At 46.0% G+C, this 12,341-nt stretch overlaps 1 protein-coding gene across 1 annotated transcript in view; it reads right to left on the minus strand.

Moving 5' to 3' along the window:
- Positions 1-12,341, minus strand: part of LOC131289168 (uncharacterized) — a 100,025-nt gene that overhangs the window by 5,946 nt on the left and 81,738 nt on the right. The window contains exons 7-11 of the mRNA XM_058318377.1: positions 11,728-11,784; positions 3,279-3,330; positions 2,136-2,326; positions 1,099-1,262; positions 325-406 (exon numbers count right to left, since the gene is read on the minus strand). Coding sequence (XP_058174360.1) covers positions 325-406; positions 1,099-1,262; positions 2,136-2,326; positions 3,279-3,330; positions 11,728-11,784 — 546 coding nt within the window. The remainder of the gene's footprint in view (positions 1-324; positions 407-1,098; positions 1,263-2,135; positions 2,327-3,278; positions 3,331-11,727; positions 11,785-12,341) is intronic.

The following is a 12,341-nucleotide window of genomic DNA, read 5'->3' on the forward strand; positions in this document are numbered from 1 at the left end:
TTGCAAACCTTATTTAAACGTAATTTTTCTCTATTTGGCTGTTGCGAAGTTTTGATTAAATTTCCCACAGTTTCTCCTAAAATATGGCCCAATATAGCAGTTAGCTACCCGTCATCGATGAAAAATGACAACCATTTTCCCCCCCCGGCATGGAGCTCCTCGTAAATTACGTTCAATCAAAGATTCGCCCGAGAGCAGCCGTTAGCAAAATTAATTTCCGCCATTGACTAATCTAATCCAACTTTAACGGGGCCTCACGGTTTGCCGCCCTGCCGAGGACAGTATCGGAGGTAGGGTGGGCTGTAAAAATTAATCACTACTTACCGAAACCTGGCTCAACCGGGAGGTAACGCTGTGCAGGTCCGATATTGAGCCGGCGTAGTCTCCGCTTTCCCGATCGTGCGATCTGCACCCGAAACCGAACGGCGAGTCGGGTCAATTTCCGGTGAATCGGTGATAAAGTGGAAAAAAAGTGAGCAGACAAAAACACACAGTTGAGTGTCGGGGAAATTAAGGGGAAAATATATTAGTATTTACGGGTTTGCGGCCGAAAAGCGAACGGTGTGATGGGTTTGGTCGATTTATTTAAACCATCTGTGATGATGCCGGCGTTCCTGCCGATCGTGACACGGATGGAATGGTGTCGATGATGTTGATGATGATGATGATGATGGAGAGGGCATTGCACACCAAATTTTAAGTTAATCAAAGACCTGAAGCGAATCCACGAGCGTCCTCACCCGTCCCGGTGGTGAGGGCAGAGTGAGCAGCTAGGCCCTCATCGACGAACTTTTAATTGGACGAGCGTCGAGTTTGGATTGATTAAATTTAGAGTAAAATTATAATTACCGGCCATCCATCCACTCACATCACACCCTCCCACACACCCACAAACCGACCGGCTTGTACCGGAACTGGAGCCCGGTTGGTGAAACTGCAAGTGAACATCCGCGTGAGCATCGTTCTTTAAATCAGATAATGAGCTTAATCGATTTACGACCGCCGGATTCCATCATCAGCATCATCATACCATCACTTTTTAATACCGAGGACCTTTTCAGCCCGTCTGGGACTTTAGGCCCACCGTGCGATACTTACCGGGCGTGCTTGAGGGGTATGATGGTCGGCGGATTCGGTGGTTGCTGGGGGACGATCAATCCCCGGCGGGGACCACGCTGCGGTATGGAGATGTCGCCCGCGGACCGCAACGATATCACACTCTGCCCTTCGCGCCCACTGGAACTGTAGCAGACGCGGCCGCCCTAAAAGTATCCCAAGGAAAATCATTTTAAGTTTAGTAAACATCCCATTGGAAAAGGTGACTTCAATTTATCCGGTGTATTTATTGGCATTTCAGCAATGATATAGGATTACAAAAATAAATACACTTATAAATGAAAGGAAGCATAAGTTTACATAAACAAAAAGTATGAATAAGGAAGTCAGATGAGAATCTTTTAGAACATGAAACTGTAAGGATTACAACAGATCAGAAGAGTAAAGTCCGTTTATTGTTAAATTTTTATGAATGAAAGGAAGCATAATTTTACTTAAACAAAAGGAATGAATTAGGGAGCCAGATGAGAATCTTTTAAAATATTAAACTGTAAGAATTACAACAGATCAAAAGAATAAAGTCTGTTATTATTAAATTCTTATAAATGAAAGGAAACATAATTTTACATGCACAAAAGGAATGAATAAGGAAATCCAGATAAGAATCTTTTAGAATAAAAAACTGTAAAATTTACAACAGATCAGAAGAATAAAGTCCTTTTATTTCTAAATTCTTATAAATGAAAGGAAGCATAATTTTACATAAACAAAAGGAATGAATAAGAAAGCCAGATGAGAATCTTTTAGAATATCATCTGTAAGAATTACAACAGATCAGAAGAATAAAGTCCTTTTATTTATAAATTCTTATAAATGAAAAGAAGCATAATTTTACATAAATAAAAGGAATGAATAGGGAAGTCAGATGAGAATCTTTTAAAACATTAAATTGTAAGGATTGGAACAGTTCAGAAGAATAAAGTCCGATTTGATTAATCTGTTTAATGATTCCTTAACATTCGGTTGGTTATTGTGTTGGCACCCCAATAATCTTAGTCATAGATGCGTTTGTCTCCTACCTGTATGGTTGCACTCGGCCCTCCTCCGCCTCCTCCCCCGTCGCCCGCGTACCCGGCCGCCCCGATCTGGCGCATGCCGGACATGAGAAAGTCGTCCGGATCGCTCTCGTACGGCGGCTCGTCGTACCAGTGGCCCTGGTGGGGCATTCGCATCACATTGGTAACCGCATCGTCGTACATGTACGTGTCATCTGCCGGAAATGGAGACGGAATAAAGACAAACGTCGGTTAAAAGGCTGCATTCTTCCTCCCCCCGTATGTGGTAACATCCTTTACTCCTTATTTGACCGTCGTCACCGTCGTCGGTGTCGTCGTCTTCGTCGTCAGCTGATTCACGCCGTGCCAAAGTTTGTCACATTATTCCGATTCAGATTGGCTTCCGGGGGCCCCCGAAGCACACATGCACCGAAAGGCCATGATTGCTACCGGATATCAACATTTCTGATTGCATCCGACGATGCACAAATATTGAAGTCTTCCGAAGGTTCGTACGGAGTGCAGCGTTTTGCAGGGAGGGGTTGCAAAAAGGGGAAAAAAAACCAGCCACACATATCCTTGCATGATTTCTGCGAGCTGTGCAGACAGCAGCAATGAAGAATAAAAAGGGGCCCGCTTCCGATGTGGAATCCAATTTGCTTTCTTTTGCACTAAGCTCATTTTCGCCGACCATCAAATACTTGCTTGTTCCGTTTCGTGCCGTCAAAATGTGTCCCCCGGGATCGGAAGGGAACAAACGCCACATAGAGGAGAATGTCGGCATGCACATTCTTTCTGGGAACGGCGCCTGTTTGGCAGGCGGTGGCCTTCCCGGAACGGCATGCGCCGGCATGGCTAAGAAATGAGATTCACTGCACTGCAAAACGTTATAATGAACTTTTGCCACCCGACCGCACCACCCACACTCCCGAGGAACCCGGAATTGGGTTCCGATCGTAACAGGATTAGCAAAACGCTACCCGCCGCACAGCCACGGTTTGATGAATCTCCAAGGAGTGATCGGTTTGATTGGATGCAATCAGCCAATTCAACGAGGGGGCCAACCGGCAACAAGACAAGACGAACTGGGGCCGCCGCTTGTTCGGCCGACAGCAGGCACACAGGACGAACACCGACGACAGAACTCCGGGTGAACGTGGAACTTACCCCTCGAGTCCCTGCTGAGCTGCAGCAATCCTTGCCGGATGTCTCGAAGGATCTGGAATGACAGCGCAGGTGAGCGAGAAACCGAAACGGATGCGTTAGAGGGTGGATGATTGATGCGACTCCTGGTTCCCCGTTCCCCTGGAGGGGATGGGCAGGGCATTGAGGGTTTATGGCATCCCGGAAAGGGAGGAAATACACCTAGGAGTTTTTTTGGGGCGAGGGAACATGAATTCGAGTTCAATCGCAGCCAAAATCGGGGTGACTCGCTGGCTAATGAACCGCACGGGAAATGGGGGGAAGCGGGACCGGGAATGGGAACGGGAAAGAAACGAATGTTTCTCATTTGTTTCCCATGCCCAATTGGCAGGGATGTCGCTCTACTCGGTATGTTTTTGCTGTACATATTTGTGTAAGGATGTGTTTTGCAGATGTTGGGATAAGCCAAACCGGGTGCTAGAGAACGCATGCTGCAAGCAAAACTATTCTAACTCACTCCATATCCGCGCACCTCCTTCCGATAACCACGTGTGGCTTGTGTGTGTGTGTATGTGTGTATGTGTGTGTGTGTGTATGTGTCTTGAAGACGAACGTGACGTGCCGGGGATATTATAAGCCGCTAATTCGCAAGTTAATCAATCACTTTCTCACTCGGCTGGCACTTGGCGCGGGCGTGATTGTTCGCATACTAAAACCCGCCGACAGATTCCTCCTCGGTCGGCTTGATTGATCCACATGCTTCAGTTTCGACAGTGCCGGAAAACCTCAGTGCTCCGGAACTTCTGGCTCAGGATAGCGTGAGAGAGAGAGCGAAAGAGATAATACCAGGGACCATCCCATGTTAAACGTCATGTAAGGCGCGAACACTAACTTCCAGGCATGCTGTCCCGTCCCGGGAACTTGGGTATGTGGTGTAATAACGGATAAATTAGGCCCAATCAGGGCTCCTACCTCGCAGCCTCTCATTATTCTTCGCTCCCTTTCCTCGAACACATTAGCGGGCGGTACGTTGATTATGATGGGTGCTCCAAGGAACCGCCGGAGGAATCGTTGATGGAATGCTTTCATCGGTAGGTGTGAGTTGATTGAATGGTTGCTGGTAGATTTTCCCACCAACACACATACACACATACACGCATAAATGCTTTGCGAGGCATTCTGCATGATTGATTATGAAGACTTTGTGATGGTAATGGGCCTCAATCGGAGAAAACACACACGGCTAAAATCAACGCACTTATCCTTGGTTGGTTGAGATATTAAAGATTGCTAAAAGCTTCTCCATTTCCTCACTCCGCGGAAATTAAGATTGTAGGTTTATGGAATTGATAAAGACTTCTCATTGAAAGACTGTTGCATATAGAGACGAATTAAACACATAATGAGTCATATGATTCGGGAAACTAAATTTAATCTTGGATCTATTAAAAAATCCCTGACAAAAATCAGTTTTTATACTTCACCCTAAAGGTGTCAACGTCGACTGGAAAGACTCCAAGCTGAACTTCACCACCATTTGTAAGCAGTGAAACGAAATTCCATTCTAATTCCACAAGAAAACGGAAAGTCTCTCAGCGATGATTTGCATTGTTAATTTTCCATTATTACCACGGCGGTATGGGAAAGTTTCCAGCAGTCCACGATTGAAAATTTGCGCCGCACCGTTCGGCCCTGGGCCGTTAGCGGGACAGTAAGTCAAGCAATTTGCAAACCATAATGCCCTAATTCATATTCCATCCCGCTCGATGAAGGATGGCCTCCCAAAGGGCACCTGCGCTTCGGGAACGGAGCCTTCTGTGTGTGTGTGTGTGGGGTAACAGAGGTCCATCGTCATTTCGAGCTGCGTTGCCTACGAGTGCCAGATTACGGCCCGGGAGAAGGGATGGTTCCGGTGTAGGAGAAGTTTAACCCGGACCGAAACTTTCCCTACGCCCGGTCTAGCCCATAATGGACTAATGGTTGGCCTGTGTTCGGGAAGTGTCGTGAAAATCCTCTCGCACCTCTCGGTGGTCGGTTATTATGAATCCTCAGGTGCAACGTTTTTCCTGCAAACTCCAGCTTTCAGGCACCATTTCGAGAGCGGCCTTCGGAGGAACGCCCGCTCGATGGTTTGGGTGTGTGGCAATAATCGAAACGAACTTTCTCGCCAGCGCGCTGCGGGTTGTCCGGCCAAAAACAGGGGACCAAACCTAATTATCCAAGTCGGGGCTATAAAACCCGACCATCACCACCACCACACCTCCTTCGAGTTCGGCACCATGTTTGTTTACCGAGCGGCGTGCAAACGAGCTCCGAGTCGCCCTCGGATAAATCGGCTGCTTAATCTTCCACTGTGACTTGGCGAGTAGAAATGCGCCAAACTACACGACTATAACAAATGCGCTACACGCCAAATGGAAACATTGCCTTTCCGCCCGTGCCCGTAAATCATCACGCGGTTCTTTAGGGCGTTTTTTCTTGTTGGTGTTGCCAAAGTCACCACGCAACCTCCCTAGGCGGTAATCTTCTCACAAGGCCATATTCCGGCGGTCGCTTGCCCGACGCCATTTTTTCGACAATCGGAAAGCGCAATCGTCTGCGATGCGATTGCCGCCAGGTATGCGGGGGGCGGGCGAGGGAAACATGTAGCTAGGAGTAACCAAATCCAGCAAGACGCCACCGTTATTACCACCTCATTGTAGATATTTTCGCGTTTTTACACTGTTCCATAAATAATTTTCCGACCTTCCCCCGAACCGGACCCTCCGGGCGGTGGATTAGCCACCGGTAGCGTTGCGTCGTTCGGTGCCAAAAATATATTTCCAACGCAAGGCGGTGGGACGAAATCCTTGATCCTGGCTTCCCCTATTGCCCAAACGGCAACATCGAACGGAGGCATTTTCCGTGTCTTTACAACCGGGTGGTTCACTAGACGCGACTAGTTGCTTCGCCCTTTTGCGAAACACCACGCGGATCAACAACCCAGGCAGTCGGACAAAAACTGTACCGCTAGAGGGAGCGAGCGGGACCGAGGACGCTTTACGACTCCCGAGAGATTAATTCAATCCTAGCGTGATTTAATGCGGTTGACTTTTGGTGCAGTTATCAGCACGTTCGTACGGTTTTATGGGCGACACACGGGCTAGGGAGTCGTGGTACGACGTCTGTGTCACGCCTGAGCACGACCAGAGCGCCATCTTATGTGGGTCGACCGGTCATGTCAAGGGGGGGGCATGGCCCGTGGGCACCAAATGGACGCTAATCAAATACTCTCCCCCTCTGGTTGGAGTGTAGCCACCGTGACCTGAATACGACCCGACGCTGGAGCCAAATCTTGCGCCACGTCGGTGTACTACGGGAACCCATCCATCAGAGGATGAGCCCAACCCTTTCGACATGGATGATTTCAATTATCGGTCAATCAATTCTTGCTGGTAGGTCATTTGAAGCGGAAAGACATGCTTTACTGCCTGTTGGACAAATAAAATATTTACAGCCATAGTAATCCAATCGACGATGGTGCTTAACTGGTAAAAAAAAGCTTGTGAAGGGGTCTACTACGAAGCATAGAAGGATCAAGAGCCGTGTCATTTATTATCATCCATTAGATGAAGGATACACAAGTTAAGCTCTTTAGAAAAATATAACTGCCTTATAAGCTTGGGATTGGCTATCCTAGTTATTCCACAATGTGAGTTTAATTGTGATTAAACAGCTGTTGTTGCTGATGACTTCTTTCGCCTCTAAACAGGTTCATATGACGTTGGATTGGAACGAAACGCAATGCGCCTGAAAGGTATGCAATATACCAGACGTGTTGGATAATCCATTTTGAAATCCTTTCCACAGAAATAAAATCATCGTAATAAGCTTCTCAGAAGTTGCTGGAAAAATAACTAACCAGCAAGGTTAAGACCGTCTTGGAAAAACAGGACGGAAACCCCATCTTAATCTTTCCTTCCACCGCTTCCTTGTTCGCGGAAGCCAAAACCCAATTCGGCCCGAAGATAAAATCGGCCGGTTGGCGGCAGTTTGAAGTGAATTTAAATGACACCAAACGAAGCCAGTGTTAACCGTGATGCTGAACCACGCAACATAATGCAACCATAAACGAGCGGAAGGGATGTCCTGGCCGCTGTCGTAAAAGCCCCGAATGGATGCTCCAATGCAATCAACACAGATTCTGATCAGTTCCGGAACGACTTTCGGTGGCATCTTGCGGCGGAGAGCGAGAGAGTGTGTGTGTGTGTGCATGAACCGGAATATGATGGAATTTTTTTTATATATCTAATTTCTTCCGTTACTGTTTCGTCCCCTCGCAGCTGGGGTAACGTTATTAGGATGAATTTTGCGAGCAGCCATTTCGAACGTACCATCGTCAGCGGTGGGCTACTCTGCTAGTGAAGGCATGAAATTTTCAAACCGAGATACTTTCTTTCCCATTTAACCACCGGCCAGCCGGGTTTGGGTTTGGGCGTAACGAAATTGAAATCCTACCAACACACCCGTCCCTGCAAGAGTAGGGGGGCACCCCATGGAGGCACCAAACGTGTTCTAGACAGCACCGGGGTGGGAGAGGGATGTAGATGGACCAACCAACATACATGTCCACACAAACACACCCAACCGCACACGCGGGAGTACGCTTCATAAACGCACACACGGGGAGGCAGCCACAGCCACACAGCCGAGCCAAGGTGAGGTCCTTCCGAGTCAGACGCAGAAGACCTGCACCATTTGCAGTGTCCGTGAAGCGAGGGAATATGGAATCTAATAAAATTTCATTATGAGATCAAATCCAAAATGCCCTTTGGCGCCGCGGTGTGCTGGGGCAGAGGGGTGGGGGCGGCGTACCAGAGGAACGTGGTGAAGTTTACCGAGAGATGAACCGTTCCACGGGATAGAACACATATATACACACATATAAAGACACACACGCACACAGGGGCATTCAAACTAACACGCGGTGGGATGGCAACAAACCGGAGGGATTAAAACTGGAGAAGTGAGTGAAAATAAAACAGTTTCTATCTTCTAAAAGGGAACGCCAGCGTGGCAACATGCACAGAACAAGCGGGACCATCGCCAGGAGAGCTTCCAAGAGTTCCGGAGAAGGGATCCACACGGGGAAGGAGCGTGGTAAGGGGTAGTGGGGATTTTGCAAACTTCCATAACCCTAAATTGATCTTTCCTATTTACACTAGCCTTTACCGAACCGTGTGCCCCTCTTTTTGTAGGAGATGGGGTGGAAACCCGCGGGGGAGATGGACTACTAAAAGGCTCCACCACCGGTTGTGAAAGGTTTGTATGTGTGCTTGCGGGTTGCGAAGTTCCTGCATGCTTCCGGTGTAGTGCTTACGAATTGCGAGCAAAAGGGACGCACGGTAAATGTTCCGCGGACAGGGCGCGTCGGTGGTGGTGGTGGTGGTGGCGAATTTTCCCGAACGCGAGAGATTACTTTCCATCCACCGTTGTTCAGGAGGGAAATATTCCCGTTGCAATATCAGGACTCCGCGAGACGCGCGCGCGAACTAACACACAACAAAAGTCACTACACAGTGGAACCAACGTTGTACACATGGTGGGAGGGTGGGTGGTGAGGGGGGGGGGGGGGGGGGGGGGAAGCGTGGTCAAACGGCGTGGCTCAAACCAGAGCGTGGAGATAACGGGGAGGTGGGCGTAATCTCTGGTAATAAATTGTATACAAAATACCTTCACCAGCGTCAGCCACGCTGGGACAAGGGATACACGTCTGTCAATGCCCGCGCGGATCCGGAAAACCGTCGGAGGGTGGGGGGGAGAAGGCCTTTAGGGGAGGTTGATGGGTGCATACTTTCCTGTTCACTAACAAGATTCACTGCCGTGTGCGCCGGTTTCGCTAATCCTTTAATTTCTGCTCCCTGGTTTATGTGGCGTTGCCCTTTTATCCGAAGTTGGCAGCTTTGTTAGCATCTCTCTTACATTTCGCTGCGAATATATGAACCTTTTCCACTAGCTTTGCTCGGTGGGAACATCCATCTACATGTTGCCATTCGTCATTTGACTTATTAGGAAAATCATATGAGTTTTGTTTCTCGTTGTATTTAAACGTTTCTTATGTGTAAAGTTTTACGCTCTATTGATTTAATGGAAATCTTTATTAAAACGACACCTTTACAAAATAACTAGCCTAGCTTCATTGACAAATTGAAGTTAGTCCTTCTCTATTCTCTCTCTCCTCTTTCGATACACACATGAACTACACAAAGGACACATACTTTTAACGACCTATATGACAGCGAATCACAACAGGATAACTACAGCTACGGTGCTCGGCACAATGAGACGCACAGCTTGGGTAAACTGGAAAACCACTGCCGGTGGGAAAAAGACTAACACTTGTTTTACCATAACCACCCAAAAGGTGTGCAAAGCAATACTCTTCGTACTTATCATATAACAATTAAATTTTCAACGATTCACCGTTACCGCACCTTATTAATTTTGAGTTTGCCAATTTGAACCACGCTTCACGAGTTTGACCGTGTGTTTAGAAACACAGCTTTGCGATAATTGGAACACAATTTGGCAAAGCTATTATTTGATTGCTTTCCAATCTTCGCAAAAGCAATATTATCGCAGCCTTGATTTGATTTAGTATACCAATTTTAAAATGTTTGTCTACCAAAAGATTTGTTATCGCAGTATTGATTTTGTTTCGTTATCCATTTGTAAAATAATTTTGTTGGAAAGTCTTTCGCTTAACATTTTACACGCCCCACCCCATCAATCGATCGAAAAGAGCCACGGGATTGCTTAATGAGTGTTGGCCGACCACACTCTTATAGTTGATCACTTCGAATCCAGTACGGTGAGTTGGAGTTGGAATAGTTTCGCTGGCGCGTTGCGTTTCGATGTGTGTGATAAGAAAGGCAATGTGTTTTTACATATTGGTATCGTTTATGTTGTTTTTTTGTTGTTGTTGCAAAAAGCGTAGGAAGAAAAAAGAGAAACAAACGAACAAACGAAAGTAAAGAAAAAAAACATGAAGCATTAGAGTATTCACAAATCAGTGACGGGAAGGTTCATCAATCTGGGCTAAAACATGTAAGCAACAAAAGCTCTGGAAAAAGGAGTCTACGTCAAAAATGAATGGTGATTTCTAAATCAACTAGCTCGTATGGTTCTTTTTCATGGCATGGCCCTTCCAGTGCAAGAGTAAAATTCGGAATGAATAACGTTGCAATGTTTACCTCTCAACATCTATAGTGCACTTTTTAATGATACTCGAAAGCATCATCAGTTTTATGAATTCACAACTGCAAACATGTTTCTGCCAAAAATAAACATCTACCCGTAATGAAGTCGTCCATCTCGTTCGCCAGAATCAAGCTGTAATTGATTTTACGAATCCATTTGCAATGCGTAAACTTGGGTAAATAATGAAAACGAGGTCAACATAAGCCTCCCCAACATGGCTTCCAATCGGGAACAAAAATATATGCAGGAAAAAGGTGCCCAAAAAACCCATTAACGAAAAGATTGCATGGTAAAGCCATGTTTCATTTCCCAATTGAGTGTAGCATGGAAGCCATAGTATAGCCATGGTAGAAAAAACCGTCAGCTTATTTTGATCGAAAATTTTTATCAGAATCAAATTTGTTTCTGATGCTACAATCTACAAACTATTTTTTATGTGCAATGTTTGTAGACATAGGTTTTTTTTATCAGATTTCAATGTAAGCGGATTGAAAGCTTTTGAAATTTTAGAAATGAGCAATAGAAAGCATTTGTGTTCAAATGAATATGATTTTCACTTGGTACGCCCAAAAGTACATTTCATGCTCATGGTGTTTACGGATATTCAGGTTGCCAACAGTTTCCTTCCACGAAATATAAGGGAACTCCTGAATAATAATTTAAATCACATTGACGTGTAATTTCACATAGTACTTTTCGATGGAAAAACGTATCGAAATGAAACTCATTCACCTCAAAGTTTCTCACAGTGAGTTTGAATTTGCACTAGAAGGGCCATCGAGGAAAAGCTACCGATTCTGGAGGGAAGTAAATTTCAACGTTCCATAACCAAGCCAAAAACAAAAAATGAAGCGAAGCTCAACCATTCGCACTGCGCACCCTTCAAAGGATCAAATATTAGCCACCGTAGCCAAATTTACAACCGTTCAGCAGAAAAAGGCATCGAAAAAGGAAACTTAAATGGACAAAATTGACCGTAGTAAAAATGCCAATAAACCTCGCAGATGATTCAGGATGTTTTTTTTTTTCTCGGGGGAAATGTAAAGGAAGACAAGCAAGGGGTTAGTAATCAGGTTTAGTTGAGTTTAGAAGTAAGGGAAAAACTTAAAATTAATCGTCACACCACTAGCAACGATGCAGTGGAAATGGTGGAAAAAACAAAACGAAATAGCCATAACAAGGACGTAGGGGGGTTGTGGGGAGAAAAATAGCATGCAAGTCACCTCGTACTTACCTCCTCGTGTTCGCGTTGAAATTTTTCCTTCTTCCGAAGAGCTTCCTGTATTTTTAGCTGTGCACGGAAACGAAAACAAAGGCAGATGGAAAACGGCAAGAAGGCAAAACGGAAACCCAAATGCCACGGAGAAAGAGAGAGAGAGAAAAAGAGAAAGAACGGAAAATTAGAATATAAAAAAGAAAAGGAAAACGGGGTAACGATAAATGCCGTGAAAACAAATGAGTTGGTTAAAAGTTTGAAGTGGCTTTCGACTGCACCAGTTTCCCGTCAGGAAGGCAAAGTGGCGCAATGTCACTTCGCTTTGCCGGTCGGTGAAGTTTTCGCCCGGTGCTTTTTTCGTCCATGTTTTTTCCTTTCCTCTACTTTCTAGTTCATCGCTAGTTCGCGTTCCGGTCCAGGGCCCAGTGTCCAGGACGAGCTGTCCCGTTTCGCTAGCGCGGTTACCGGGCCTTGGACGGCACCGCATGCTGGTGGGTTTTAATTTTCCGAAACGAGGTAACAAGCTTGGAAAATAATTAAACGTGTTGAGCGCAACGAGCGAGCAGCAGTGACGCGGCGAACAAACGGTGAGAGAACTGAAGCAATTTTAAACATTTTTCACTACTTTTTCA

The sequence above is a fragment of the Anopheles ziemanni genome, chromosome 3, assembly GCF_943734765.1.
Source record: "Anopheles ziemanni chromosome 3, idAnoZiCoDA_A2_x.2, whole genome shotgun sequence".
NCBI lineage: Eukaryota > Metazoa > Arthropoda > Insecta > Diptera > Culicidae > Anopheles > Anopheles ziemanni.